This window comes from Hemibagrus wyckioides, linkage group LG20 (genome assembly GCF_019097595.1).
Source record: "Hemibagrus wyckioides isolate EC202008001 linkage group LG20, SWU_Hwy_1.0, whole genome shotgun sequence".
Classification (NCBI taxonomy): Eukaryota; Metazoa; Chordata; class Actinopteri; order Siluriformes; family Bagridae; genus Hemibagrus; species Hemibagrus wyckioides.
In genome coordinates this window covers 7,154,682-7,170,368 of record NC_080729.1, presented here as the reverse complement: position 1 = coordinate 7,170,368, position 15,687 = coordinate 7,154,682, and the positions used below count along the sequence as shown (strand labels likewise).

General features: G+C 38.9%; 1 protein-coding gene across 1 annotated transcript; it reads right to left on the bottom strand.

The window, feature by feature from the left end:
- Nucleotides 1-4,216: 4,216 nt before the first annotated feature.
- Nucleotides 4,217-15,339, bottom strand: ppp5c (protein phosphatase 5, catalytic subunit). Its single transcript, XM_058419018.1, has 13 exons — nt 15,234-15,339; nt 12,768-13,009; nt 11,957-12,104; nt 11,743-11,864; nt 10,595-10,660; nt 10,369-10,467; nt 9,507-9,612; nt 9,270-9,412; nt 8,333-8,420; nt 8,162-8,202; nt 7,417-7,595; nt 6,538-6,619; nt 4,217-5,428 (listed from the first exon to the last, which is right to left on the bottom strand). Exons 1-13 carry the CDS (start codon nt 15,298-15,300, stop codon nt 5,366-5,368), a joined length of 1,446 nt encoding a protein of 481 aa, XP_058275001.1. The 5' UTR covers nt 15,301-15,339; the 3' UTR covers nt 4,217-5,365.
- Nucleotides 15,340-15,687: the final 348 nt, after the last annotated feature.

Sequence of the window (15,687 nt, the reverse complement as noted above, 5' to 3'; positions counted from 1 at the left end):
ACCTCCAACGGTGAGAGGAAAAAAAAAGAGGGGCAGGACCTGTCACATACAGGTGGTGGTGTGTGTTACATTCAACCTCACCCAGTGCCACAATCAATCATTCATACACTGATGGGGTACAGAAGTTAAAATCTGGATTTTTTTTTTTTTTTTTTACAATTAAAAGTAGAATTTTTAAAATTCTAAGAGAAAAAAAAATATGTGCACCATCCTATCTAGTCATGTTGCACAAATTTTTTTTTAGCCCACTATTTAAATGCAAACAGATCTGTGATATTGACCATGTTATCTCCTTTGCACAAAAGGTCAGATTTTCCAGGGGTTTTATCCCGTCCACTGATGATACACTGATAAATCTCGTCTAACACGAATCATCAGGTTGTACACAAATGTATGGAGTCTATTAAAGTATTAAAGCGTCAGTAAAGAAAAAAAGGGGTGATACTGAAATTCATGTAAATATGTATATTTTTTTAATTCTAATTTTCCCTAATGTTGTTGCTGATAATATAATTTGTAATGAAAACATTTGTGTTGAAGACTTTTGGACCCAACTCTATGTTTAAACAAACAATTAATAATAATAATAATAATAATAATAATAATAATAATAATAATAAGAAGAAGAAGAAGAAGAAGAAGAAAACTAAATAGATTGGCATTATATTTGTTTCATAGTAAAATCATACAGCCTATTCACCTACATGATGAATCTTTTCGACGTTGGGAGGAAACCAGTGAACCCTCAGGAAATCCATACAAATACAATGAGAACACAAATGCAGTTAAAACTCCACACAGTCGATGCCCGAATTCGAGATTGAACTGGGCACCCAGCCAGCTAGAACAAAAGCTACAAATAAAATTTGTACTGATTTAAAATACATAATTTGTACATTCAGTGATACCTGGTCTCCATTAACTGTGCTAGATTATGATCGAATTGCTTTTATTAATTCTATTGTGAATCGGATTAAACCAAGAGAGCCGAATTCGTGTTATTTTGGTTCATAGACAAATATTTCCCCCCTTTTCAAACACACCATATTCTTTTAGAAAGAGGTAGAGTTCAAGTCTGGGAATTGTTGATAAAATCTGGCAACCCATGTCATTGTAATATAACCTTGGCATGCAGTGACAGTTTGTTATTAATGAATGTGAGCTATCTCTGGTGGTCATTTAATTTTCTTGGGATAAACCTAGTAAAGAACATAAGACGATTTAAGAAACTAGCTCCAGCTTACGTTCTCAGAGGTCAATTAGTCTCTGTGTCTCTAATGAAACCAGCATGGTCACCAGTATTTTGATTGACAGTGGCAATATATGCACTGGGGTGGGGGGTAAATCTGTGGTCGCTGTCAAGGTCAGGGGTGAGAGCATGAAAAGCTGTTTTAGGTAGAGATTATCGGGGGTGTGAATAAAAGAGGATAGCATCGTGACGCATGGCATGCTCATTGTATTCAGGAGACCCCACGCGTCTGTACATATGGCCTGGGGTGAGAATCCCCCCCTTCCCAAGAGCACAGACTTGTACATCAGGAGCTGTACACCCAGCCACAATGGTCTTATTGTCATAAAACAGTTTGTGACCTGTTGATGAAAAGACACAGCCTGTGTAGGATGCACCAAAGCATCATATTATAAGTGATTGAATAGATTTAACAATAACCTATTAACAACTGAGACACTGACACTGCGCACAAGAACCCGGGATTACTTTTGTTACTCCACAGCCTTCTGGTTAACAAGCAACCCAAATGAGTGCAAGCCTAAAGAACACTGCTGGGTTTCTTCAAACACCTAGAACAAGTCATTTATAGCTTATATGGACATGCATTTTATTAGGAACGCCCATACATCTAATTATCCATACAAATATTTAAGCAGCCAATCAGGTAGCAGCAATGCAATACATGATGTTTGTACCAGATGGGCTGGTTTGGTTTGGATTTCTATAACTGCTGATCCCCTGGGAAGATAAAAGCATCAAGATAGTGACAGTTTTATGGGTGAAAATGTCTTATTGGCGAAAGAGGTCAGAGGAAAACGTCCAGATTGTTTCAAGCCAACACGATGGATGCAGTAACTCATATAATCGCTCTTTAATACTGTAGTGTGCAGAATAACATTTCAGAATACACAAAACATCAAACATTGAGGTGGATGGGCTATTCTGTCTGTTCTCTTGAACATATTTGGCCATTTTAAACACAAAACTGTCCCTCATTTGATGTTTTTTGTTGTTGCTTTTTTGCATCTTGTAAACACAACTTGGCTGTGTGTGAAAATCCCAGGAGAGTAGCAGTTTCTGAAATACTTAAACCAGCCATCTGGCACCAACGACCATACTACAGTCACTGAGATCACATTTTTCCCCTCTCTCTTCTGATGGTTAATGTGAACAAAAACTGAAATTCCTAATCTGTATCTGAATGACTGTATACATTATGCTGCCAGCATATGGCTGATTAGATAACTGCATGTGCATGTGTACAGGTTTCCCTTTTAAAGAGGACAGTGAATGTATATTCAGTATGGGTTAAAGACAGTGGTCATACTTGTGGAGACTCACTAATGTGAAAAAGCTGATAGGGTGAGAGGTAGCTCAGGGATTAAGGTGTTGGACTAAATCCCAGGTCCATCAAGCTGTCACCACTGGGCCCCAGAGCAAGGCCTTTAATCCTCAATTGCTTAGTTGTATAAAATGAGATAAATTTGTAAGTTGCTCTGGATAAAAACAAAGTAAAAACAACATTATTATTATTATTATTATGTTTAAAGTAGATTTTTTTTAAAATTAATGAAATTTTGCGACAAGAAAAATTCCCTGTACTTGAATAAGTACTTATGATTAACGAATTAAACATAATACAACATTAACAAATTTGTCAAAATGCAATTTTTACGATAGCTCCCTGTGAATGTCCGGACTCACGCTAAACTAATAGTCCTTATCTTCCAGAAACGTTTGTCTTCTCAAAAAGCTGGAAATCTCAATCCTACCATCTAGTGGTCACATCTACACACTACAATTTACTATCCATCATTTCTTATAGTTCCCTCTAGTACCTTCTAAGATTACACATGGATGACAGGACCCAAGGTTTCCCAACAGAACATTGCCCAATGCATGACACTGCCTCTGCTGGCTTGGCTTCTTCCCATAATGCATCCTGGTGCCATGTATCCCCCAGGTAAGTGACGCACATGCACCCGGCCATCCACGTGATGTAAAAGAAAAATGTGATTCATCAGACCAGGCCACCTTCTTCCATTGCCCCATGGTCAAGTTCTGATATCCACTTGCCCACTGTTGGCATGTTCAATGGTGCACAGGGGTCAGCATGGGTACACTGACTGGAGTGCAGCCCCATACACAACAAACTGTGATGCACTGTGTATTCTGACACATTTCTATGAGAACCAGCATTAACTTCTTCAGCAGTTTGAGCAACAGTAGCTCGTCTGCTGGATGGGATCACACCGGCCAGCCTTCACTCCCCACATGCATCATTGAGCCTTGGCCACCCAAAACGCTGTCGCCTGTTCACCACTGTTCCTTCCTTGGACCACTTTTTGTAGATACTGACCACTGCAGACCGGGAACACCCCACAAGAGCTGCAGTTTTGGAGATGCTCTGATCCAGTGGTCTAGCCATCACAATTTGGCCCTGTCAAACTCACTCAAATCCTTACGCCTGACCATTTTTCCTGCCTCTAACACATCAACTTTGAGGACAAAATGTTCACTTGCTGCCCAATATATCCCACCCACTAACAGGTGCCATGATGAGGAGATCATCAGTGTTATTCACTTCACCTGTCAGTGGTCATAATGTTATAGCTGATCTGTATATATTATGAATACATAATACACACAGAACGTACAGGAAATATTCAGACCTCTTCAGGTTTTATAAAATGTGTTATAGATTTCATTTAATCAAGTTGCCAATTTAAGGATTTATTTATTTATTTTTTGATCAGTCTGGTAAATTAATAAACACACTTCCTTTTTTTTGCTTTGGCATTTAGTTATTTTCAGCACATTAATGAAAATTATTTATCCAAATTTATCCCATTTTAAAATGTATAATGAAAAAATAATTAAAATTCTAAAAACATATTAATGTATTAATATTAATTATTCTCCTTTTAAACCTCGATGGCTGCCTCCCTCCCAAAAGACAACATTACTATACAACTATAATGAAGCTTGTTTTTTTTTTTGTTTTTTTTTATTCAATAATTTTTTCCAAACATGTACACAGGGATTTTATTGTTACAGTATATACTGTATATACATACACATTTGTGTATATAACGTTATCTAAAAAGTCAAGGGCATGGGATATGGCTGCTGTGCGTTTTAAGATTTCTAAACATCAGTCATGTTCTGTCACAAATCCACACTGGCGGGAAGGGGGAGGTGGACTTCAGCTAAACAATCGTACGATGGGGAAAGGGGACTACAGCTATCTCCAGTGCACTTCAGTCGAGCGAGATGGGTAGAAAAAACAGGGGTTGGTGCAGACAGATGGGAGTACAGACGGACGGTGAAGCATCACAATACTGAAGAACCGTGTGGAGAGAGTTAAACAGTCGAGTAACTACAGGGAAGAGAAGTTAGTGTGCGTGTTTAGGCTGTACAGTTGTCTCAGTGATCTCATTTATACGACGGATTGAAACAAATGGACCCAACTCGGCCTGGCTCTGCAATATAGAGAGATGTACGCATGATGGCAGTCGGTTACAAAGACCCAAGTAGCACAGGATGATTTCACTGCTACAGAATTACAGAAACACACGCTGTCGTCCCTCCCGATGAAGCTTCAAATAAACCGAGTTTGACAAATGCAGTTTTACACAGGAGGACACTTTATATTCCTAATTCAGGATCTTAATGCATCAAGCGGCTCATCCACATTCGTTCTAATGGCAGGGTGCAAAAGAAAGAAAGAAAAAAGAAAAAAAAGACACCCTCAACCATCTTTCTACAAGCCGTTTGCTACACATGACCCCAGGTCTTTGGTACAATCCAGCTCATTGCGTTCTATAGCTCAGACTGCTAATACTGGATTTAAAAAAATAAACACAGAGGGGATAATGGACTGATACACATCAGAATTAAAACGGATTAGCAACAGAGGTCCTGTTTACCCCCCCCCCCCATTCTTCCAGCTAGGCACACGCAAAAGGTCATCTCCTTGCTTGACCAAGTAGTGAGATCTGATCACTGAGTGCTTGTGTGCATTAGAAGACCAATTCCTTTTAAGGGGGGGGGGGGGAATGACAATTGTGACGTGTCTGGAGGGACTGGTGTGGACTTGAGAGAGTAACGGCTGCTAAGAGATGGCTGGAGCCTCTACATCATTCCCAACTGCAACAGCGAGTTGGCGTATGCCATGGGCTTAACATTCGGATGAGGCTGTGGAGACAGGAGGAAACGGGCCGTTAGTCATGGAAATCTATGGATAACAGCGTTGTACCCATCATGCATTAAATAAAACTAAGGGAAAGCAAGATCCTCATTGATAATGATAACAAAATGTAGATGATTTACACAAACATTAATAATCATGCTTGTGTTTAAGAATTATTAATAACCTTAATAATAATTTGTCTTTCAGCATTACATTAAGTGTTTTAAGACTCACTAAACGGGAGGTAACGTCATTATGAATATACACATCATTATGTATGGATGATAGTATTCTAGCACCACCTAGTGGTTCATATATAGCATGACGATTTTTTATGCATGACTATGTATGTATTTTATATGATAAGATTTGTAAAGTTTAGCACTGATTAAAAAAAGGTAAGTCTGACCACACTGCATTAAAAATTTTTTTATATGAATCAACAACAACAACAACCCCTCAATGAAATTGGACTTAGCATTAGGGACAGAAAGGAGGATCTTCATTCATGAACAAAGACTTGAATCTGGACTGGCCAATTGGGTAACAGGTGGCAAGGACATGGTCCCAGTTATTTTCAACTAACAACAGTAGTGATTTTGTGAAGATGATTTGCACTACACTGATTCCAATAGATTTTCAATTTTTTATTTTGAAGACACAAGAGTTCATAATAGGTTTGAGGTCTCAAGGTGGAAGACGGCATTTTAAACTCTGAAGAGGAGACCTCCTTAGCATCAGCACTGGGAATTTATGACAGCTTGAACATTGGGGTTTTCGGCTGCAGATAAAACCAAGATCCAGCAAATATACTAGAAATAGTCAAGGTGCGCGAGTTCAGAAACTGATGAAGAAACTGACACCTTCAAACAGCCAAAAGGCTGAATCATCACAGCTACATCCACTTACAGCATCACAGCAGGAAGCTATACAAATGCTCACATATGAGAGAATGTAGTGTAAAGTTTTTGATTATTCTAAATCTTGCGTGTTTTATTATTGCTTTTCTTGGAAAAATGAAAGTGCCCAACAAGTCGGAACACCTTGAATCATAAAATTTTACAAAAATAAAACAATATCCCAAATCAAACATGTCAAGTGTGAAGATACTAACCACAGCAGTGAACTGGTGGAATTCAGGCTTGAGGTCAGATCCCCTGAGGTGAATGTAGGCTCCCTTATTACCCATCTGGTCACTACAGGCAGAAAGACAAAGAGAGGATGCTTACATCAAGTCACAAATAATGCAATAATTTGACCAGTATTTCACCTTAGAATAAACTTAATTCTGAATGACCTGCATATCTACTTAAGGATTTAGAAAATGTTCCTGATATTTGTGTGTAACGCAAAGCACAAATATTTTTTAAGTCAATGATAAATAATTAGATTTGAACCGTCAAAGCAGCACGTGTTGATTCTCGAATATGTCCGATCCCAATAAATCCTTGATAAATTCTTCATTTTAAATTTCATCCTATGTTATATTTTACGTTAGTGCGTTTATATACAAGATATACACACTCTCCATCCATTTTATTAGGAACACCTGCCCATTCATGCATTTTTCAAAATCATGCAGACACACAACAGCTCCAGCTTCATCAAACATCAGTATGAAGAAAAAGTGTGGTCTCTGACTTTTATCGTGGTATGGTTGCTGGTATGAGATGGGCTGGTTTGACTATTTCATAAACCGACTTCCTGGGTTTTTCACACAGAACAGACTTTAAAGTTGACATGAAATGGTGCAAAAAAAAAAAAAAAAAAAACCAGAAGAAATTTCTTGTGTGTGAAGAATCTGAAGGAAGTCTATAGTAAGTTTCTGAAATACTCAGCATGTTTCACACCAACAACCACACCTTGGTTAAAGTCAGTGTTTCTATTAAAGTGGACAGTGTGGGTATATATAGTATATGTTCAGATGGTGGTCATATTTTTTGAAGACAGAAAAATGGAAGTAATTTGTCATGTTAATAAAAGAGTACTGTACCAGTAATTGGGTGCGGAGAACACCGTGATGCACTTCCCTGAGTGAGTGACCTCATAGCCCTCGGCCTTCACCTCATGACTGCGCACGATGTACTGCAGCTTGTTCTGTTCCAGGAAACGTTCGGTGACGTCAGGCCCGAACTGACAGCTGACGCCACGCTTGCTGATAGACCGCCCGTTCTGAAACACATCATCACGTTTAAAAGATTTCAGTTAACATAACCTGTGAATCAAATGATGCCACAAGACACCTCAATTAAATATCCACTGAGAGAAAAATTTTTTTCTATGACATGGCTTCCCAATACCAAAACATTCAAGTAACAAATGAACACGTAACACATTAAAAGAGCACTTACATTTTGATTTATTTCCTTTTACGTTTGTATTTATGACTAGTGTGTTAAAATGATATTAGTGTACGAATTACTAGCTTATTAAAATGAGGTCAAGGAAAGCTACAATCATAGGTATAAAATAGCTAGTAGGTGTGCCTACTGCTGGTTGCCATAGTAACGTGGGTGGCACAATGAGCATTCCTCTTTTGACAACAAATCAGTTTTATTGCCACTAAACACTCTGAAGGAGAGATTTGATGAAGGAGGTGTGATCCTTTGTTAAGGATAAAAAGCAAGCTGGGACAAAACATCCACTATATCCCACAAGCCAACTTTATATATTTTACTACTCTCAGCAAACCAGTTTATCAGTAAGAACATAACTTTAAAATTAGAGTAGACTCTGACCTGCGGCTGAGGATCTGACCACAGGAGATCGCACATAGGACCTGGACAGTTGATGGGACATTTAGAAATGTGGCGAGAGGGAAAGAGAAAAGAAAATGAGGCAGAATGAGTCAACTTAAAACATATTACTTAATTTGTCATACAGTCATACAGTGCAGTTTGATTTCCTACCCGAGTCTGGAGGCTGTCTGTTTCTGTCAATCTTTCGAAGATCATCTAAGGTCACACCATCTTCACTAAACAGTCCCCCGTGCATCACCTAAAACATACACACACACACTTCAGCGCAAGAGCAAAAAGCATCAAGCACACACTTAATAATGATAACAAGAAAATTAAAGACTGAACTTTTTAGTACTAAAGCAGACTGACTGAATAAATAAATAACGTCAGTTTATTAAAAACGTTTTAATCTTTATTTTGGAGTTATGTTAAATCAGATGATATACACTGACTTGTTCAGCTCAGGACTGCAAGAGTGAGTTCTTTATTTTATAAGGATTTTCGTTTGCCGTGTTATAGAGCCATAGTTCCGTAGAAAATTAATAAAAATGTTGGTTCCAACCAGAAACCATAGCCATTGTTGCATCAATTTATAAAACAAATAAGTATTGCATATCCATTGTGTATATAGTAGATCTGTGAATTTCTCTTTCAGTGCATTCACTAATTGTAAGTATGTGTAATAAAACTGGTATTGTAACAAACTGCTTTTATCTACAGATAAGTGACATATTAAAGGCGAAACTAATAAAAAGGTGTGAAGTAGTTTTGTTTAAAAGTTATATTTAAGCACATTTGATTAAAATTTAGATCCTGTTGGTACAGGTTCTGAGCTCAGGGCAGATTTTTGGATTTCAGTGTTCAGGCTGCATGCAGTGGTTGGATTGCCTACTCTAGATATTAATGTCTGTGTGCGAGGTGCCCTGAGATATCGATTGACTACCTATAACGCGGTTAAGATGAATGAATAAATAAAGGTTAGATTATAGACATATATTTTTAAACTGATCTTTACTAAGAATGCCAATAGTTCTTGAGCTGTCTATAGCTAAAGATTAGGGCAGATACAAGCATTGTTATGAAATGAACCGTAACGGTTCCTCACCAGCACTTTGTTGTTGATGCACTGAGCGAGAGGAAGCCACTGAAAGACCTCGCTGAACAGCTGGAACATCTGCGCCGTGTACTTGGCCTTGACCTCGCCTTCGAAGCCATACATCTGATTCATGTTATCTGTTTCGTGGTTACCTAGTGATGAACCGGAGGTTAGTCGGTTACTCTGTAAGGGCGAGTGTGTGCTTATGTGGAAAAACTGAAGTGAAATGTTGAAGGCAGAGCACACCTCTCAGTAGGTGGAAGTGGTCTGGGTAAAGGAGCTTGAAACCGAAGAGTGTGAGAATGACCTCTACTGAGAAAGAGCCACGGTCCACAAAGTCACCGTTGAACAACTGCAGTTTGTGGTTAAGACTCGTACACGTAGTAAACAATAAGCAGAGTGTGAAATAGAGGCAAGGATGGTTTTTCAGATTGTATACTACAGCAGTAATGATGCTGACTAATATTAAGAAGGTGATTCATTTCAGTGTCACAAATCAAACAGAACATATCATTTTGCTCTGGTTAATACTTTTCACTTTAGCTTTTACATTGCTAGCTGGATTATTTTATATGATAATTGCTAGCTAGATCATGGATTGAGTAGAGCTGTAGTGGAGAAGCACTTTGTTCAGTTGTAAGTAACCTGTTGTTTGGATTGCGTCAGAATCCTTCACTGACAAGACACAGAGTTGGAAAAAAAAAATGACTTTACCTGAATGAATTTAACTAGAGAGAACCATATTGTAATGTATAAAGATGCTTTGATCTGGTTGTCATCATTTCTTGATGACCTAAATCCAGATCACGGTCATGTTGTGTTGTCTGATTGTTACCACAACAAGGATCACTAGGCTAACGTCACATAATATTACATGGAATTGGATAAACAGAAGTAACAAAGCCCAAGGTTGGACTAAGCTCCATTTACTTTAACGGATGAGTCAAATAAGAAAACACTTCCAGTCATGGACTGCTATATGCTTTTTTTCCCCCCCTCCATCTCTTCAAATCATGTCCAGTGGTGCAGGCTAATCCTCAACAGACCTGAATCTCCCTGAGGAATCAGCATCTGCTTTAAAAGCTTTGAGATCATAGGAAAAGGATACGTATGGGTTGGTCGGAGACGGTAAGCCGTTCAGCTCGAAAATGTTTAGAAGGTCGTAGTACTGGCCGTGTGTGTCCCCACAGATAGTTATTTTCTCTGTCTGGAATAATGACAAGGAAAGTAGTTGCAACATCAAGACTATTTTGAGAGTAGAAGAATCAAAAAATAATAATAATTTAGATCAAAATTACACCAAAAAAACCCCCCACCAAACTGTATTCTCTTACCTCTTTTAATGTAATTTCAACAAGACTTGGTAATTTGGATAAAACATCTTTTACTTGAACCAGCATCTGGAAAGCAGGCCACAAACAGCAGAGTATGAAGTACTGTGTAGAAGAGTCTGTTAGTGTTCAGTCTTCGATGAGTGCTGGGATTATTATGCCATGGTGAAGTCTGATTTAATCTAATAAAGTCCGACATTTTTAACAGCTGTTATGTGATTGCACACTGAACCGATTAGGCATTTTACTACAACATGTAGCACTCTAACAGATGGGTCTCAAATGGCACACTATTCTGTGTAACTTTGTAGTATTAATTGTGTAAGCAGTTTGTCCAGCCTGAAAATTCCAACAAGTGTATTTCAGGTAAGTAAAAAAAAAAAAAATTAAGTATGGAATGTTGGACACTTGACCCTCGCAATTTTGCTTATGCAGCAGAAGAGGATCGGGGCTATCAGGCACTGACGCTGGATAAGAAAAAACTTCCATGATGGCTTTCGACACTTCGGTGGACAAGAGCTTATAAACGTCTTAAATTGGCTCACATTGTATGATTTATTTTTCAGCATTTTAAATATTTCAGTGTATTCTGCTAAAGTTAAGCATGTGCATTTGACATCATTTGTCATTTCACTGGGAAACAGCTATAATAAGATCGTTGATCTTCTAAAATTCGTCCATTAGACAGAAGAGTACATAGTGCACAGTGTAAGAGTAGCGCATAGTGCATTCTCACGCAACTTGTGTGAGAAAATCTCACTGAGAAAAGGTTTTAGACATCATTATACACACTGAATAGTTTTACCACCTTGTTAAAGTGACTCCTTACTCAACATGACCTCTGCGGGTTAATCAAGATTAAATAAAAATAATTTTTCATGCAATCTGAAAACATTTGTGGGCTATATTAAACATAATCGATAAAATATAACAAGTAAAAAACCCACTGGGCTTTTTTTTTTGGCTTTTTGCTACAGAGACAGCTGACGAGTTCAGAAATAATTTCTGATGGGATTTTTTTTCTTGTGGTTAAGTTAGTAGAGTTATGAGTCAGTGAATAAGAAACACGAGCCAAGTTTAAACGAGTCACAAGATGGGTAGTGAGACAGCAAATTAGGGACTTGATTCCCCACACGTGTTGTGAGGTTTACCTGGTAAGCACACTTCCGGTGGAGTTTCTTCTGGTCCTTAAACCATTCCATCAGCTCCTTCATGAACTTCACTGTGACCTTACCGTCTTCCAGTTTAGGGCCTATATACTCATCCTCAATTGCTGCAAAGGAGAACATTTAGAAAGCCAATCATTTTTTCCCCCCTAAAGATGTTTTTAAAAATAATGACGGAGCAGGAGAGACCACTACTTACTCATGCTCTCAATGTCTAATGAATCCACTACTGAACGTTTGAGTTCGTCACTGGCGATGGCTCTCTCGAAGGCCTTCTGCTTTACTATCTTGTTGCACTCTTGATATTTCAGCTTGGCATCCTTGTCGTTGGGTCGCACCCTCACTACCTGTTCGTGTCAAAGACGAGAGCAGATGAAACGCTTTTATCAGTGTGCAAATATGCAAAGAATAAATTGACTAAATATGTAAATGTAAGGCGAAACATCACTCCATCTATCCACTTTCTGTACCGCTTATCCTACACAGGGTCATGGGGGAACCTGGAGCCTATCCCAGGGGACTAAACCCATCACAGGACACATTTTAGGACTACGTTTTAGAGATGCCAGTCAGCCTACATCACATGTCTATGGACTGGGGAAGAAAACTGAAGTACCCAGAGGAAACCCTCCCCCAGCACAGAGAGAACAAGTACACTACACACACACACACACACACCACACAGACACTGAGTCATTCACAGGGTGGAGGCCGGAAAAATTTCCCCAACCCTGGAGGTACCACACAAACAGAGACTCTAACCACTAGGCTACTGTGCCCCATAAACCAGCTAGAGGAAATAGTGAAACACGACTCAGGACGAGAGGGGAAAAAAAAAAAAGAGGAAAAAAAGAAAAATCAACCGCATACATCTTGCTGGCACCTTCAGAAATATCTCTCAACATTTTCAATACCAATAGACAATAATTGTTCTAATGTTAAACAAATTGAAATATAAACCAACCACAGTTTTAATCTACGTTTTGAAAGTCGCCTTTTAATAAAAGTACCGTCTCGTAATCTTTAAGCGCGGCCTTGAATTTGCCCAGCGCCATGTTGGAAGTTGCACGCCGGTAGTAGCCCTTGATGTAGTTCTTGTCGATCTCCAGGGCGCGGGTGGCATCTGCCAGGGCGTAGCCATAGCACTCGGTGCGCAGGTATGCCAGGCTCCGGTTACTGTAGTAGATGGCATTGGATGAATTCAGCTCCAGCGCCTCAGTGTAATACTTGATCGCATTCTCGTAGTCTTTTTCTGAAAGGAAGAGCCGAAGAATGAGGATCTGCCTGTCTGCATTTACCTTTGTTCTTTCGAGTGACGCTACATAATGCTGATTTGATAAACAGTCACAAATTGTTACTGTTATTAACATGATAAAGATTCAGTGCAGAACAAAGTGCAAACTGCTGGAACCAGTGGCACATTTATGCTTATCTGCAACTATCTAGGCAATGACAGCAGCTGGACGATAGAGCTGGGTTAAAGCAGGTGTTCGTAAACCACACCGCTCATCAGCCAGACAGGATTAGCTGAGGTGTAAACATATTAAATAGTTTGTCGTAATACAAAGATATGACACCAGATATTTTGATCTGTCTAGATACTGGGCTAAGCTGGCTGACTCAGGCTTTATAAACCTTCTGATCGATTTCCTGTGGAGCTTGAACATGAACACAGGCCTGAACATCAAGATGCTGTTAAGCACAGATGTGCATGATGGGCTTAGTAACTGAAGATTTGAAACTGGTTGGGATTTGTTAAGTTTCTGTAGGAGCATGCCAGATCGATATCAAGAATCTACAGGGAGGGGAAGATGTTGGTACTGGTTTAAATAATAATAATAATAATAATAAAAAAAAAAGTAAATCAAATTTGGTCAAACCTATGTCAGGACTGAACAAATGCTTTCCAGTAGCAGACAGGATTGTCTTATATTTTCCACAGGAATGGGCCAGATTGGTGAAGAGTGTCTGAACAAGCGAATGAGATTGGTCAAAGTTTCCACATGAGCAGGTAGGATTAGTCAACCTTTCAGTGGGAAAAGGGTGGGATTAGTCAAACCTTCTGTGGGAAAGGGTGGGATAAATCAGACTTTCAGTGGGAAAGGGTGGGTTTAGTCAACCTTTTAGTGGGAGAGGATGGACTTAATCAAACTCTCAGTGAGAGAGAGTGGCATTGATCAAATGTATTGCAAATATGGGGCAGATTGGTCAAAAAATGAAAAAATTTCAATTTTGGCGGGAGTGAACGGGATTGGAGCGTCTGCCAGAATCCCTTCAGCAGCAGGAAAGAAGAGGAATAATAGAAAAAAATACAACCACATGACTTGGCAAAAGTCGGCTTGGTTACTGTGAGGACATCCATTTTCGATCTATATCAGGAATCGGCTGCTACTCAGAGCTCTAATAGCATTTTCCACCTTCAAAAAAAGGCAACCCCTTTTTCACATTCGGAGGTAATTAAATTGAATGGAATCGGCCCTGGGTGTAATATCAGATGCTAAATAAAGCAGTAAATTCAAGTTACAAACCGCAGATTGCTAAAATGGCAATGGGCTGCACGATATATCGTTTTAGTATCGACGTCGCAGGATGCGCATGCGCAACATTCACATCGCAGGGCGTGCAATTACAAATAAAACAACTCAACACAAAAAGCGATAAATATTGATACTTTTCGATGCTCGAAAAGGGAAAACTCGCAAAGGATTAATAAACCCATTATTCATTGAGCATTTAATGCGTAAACTTACTCATCACGTGGCCACGGAATATAATCAACATATACGACTTAATGTTTCATTTAGGAAATCAGGACCATGTGTATGTATGGCAGCTGTATAGGAGCTAGAATGCGAGTCAAAAGACTTTCTGGAAGTTCGATTTATTTCTTAAAGCATGTTTCAGTCCACTCTAAAGCTCGCCTCGTGAATATGAATGACCATCATTCTGGACTCGAACTGATTTGTAACTATAACAATAAAAGGTGACATTCAAGCAACACCTGCTGAGCGTCTCTCTCGCTTTCTGTGTGTGTGTAATAGTATAGTTAATAAATAATGTAAACGATATGAGTTCAATAACTTGTATAAGAGTACAGCGACGCTAGCAACCTAACACGACTCACCGTCACGTCACGCTAGTTAGCACGCTGGATAACACCACCACCTTCCAGACTCCGTTATATAGGGGAATCAATTTTTTTATTTTTACGAATCAAAGCCACGTTATAACACATTTCTCCGCCGTCAGGAGATATTAACCCTGGGTATAATTACAGTGTTCTGCTGGCTGTAAATGGATGTAAGCTAACCTGCCGGCTTCGTGACTCCAGAATTCTATAGCAAGGCTAACTACTCCGCCTAACACAAGCGTCAGGCTCTGTGAGAACACAGACACCTTCCTACCCATAACACGGCACACAGTCACGCTTAAGTCAAGCGACTATTCCTTTTAAATGCCACTCGTTTTAACTTTACCTTTAAAGTAATTATTCGCCTTCTCCTTGAGTTTCTCAGCCTCAGCACTCCGCTCCTCCTCCGCCATTTTCTTACTGTCGTAATCCGTTACAATGGCCGTCAAAAGGCACACGATGGTCGTAAAAACTGAAGTTTGCGACAGCGTGTTCTCTTCTATGGTCGGCACTAAGGGCGTTTTTTTTTTTATCTCGCAAACAATTTATGAACAAACAACTGAATAAAAATAAATCACCTTTCACAACGAATAACATAAAATGTGTATTAATCAAATGTTTTTATTTTTTTTATTTTATCTAGATGTTGTAGGGCTACACCATCCCGAAGTCATATCATAATCTTTTCATAGGTGTAATAATTTGAAAATGTCAATTTTTCACGTTTCCGTTCATTCATTCATTCATTCATTCATTCATTCATTCAATTATCTTTTTATAGGTTTAAGAATTTTAAAATG

What these genes read in the sequence shown, in the direction of transcription:
- ppp5c (XM_058419018.1), bottom strand. Translation starts at nt 15,300, where the DNA reads ATGGCGGAGGAGGAGCGGAGTGCTGAGGCTGAGAAACTCAAGGAGAAG. An exon ending in TTGAAATTACATTAAAAGAG is followed by an intron (nt 10,468 to 10,594) that starts GTAAGAGAATAC and finishes TCATTATTCCAG; the next exon opens with ACAGAGAAAATAACTATCTG. An exon ending in TTCTCCGCACCCAATTACTG is followed by an intron (nt 6,620 to 7,416) that starts GTACAGTACTCT and finishes TTCTGCCTGTAG; the next exon opens with TGACCAGATGGGTAATAAGG.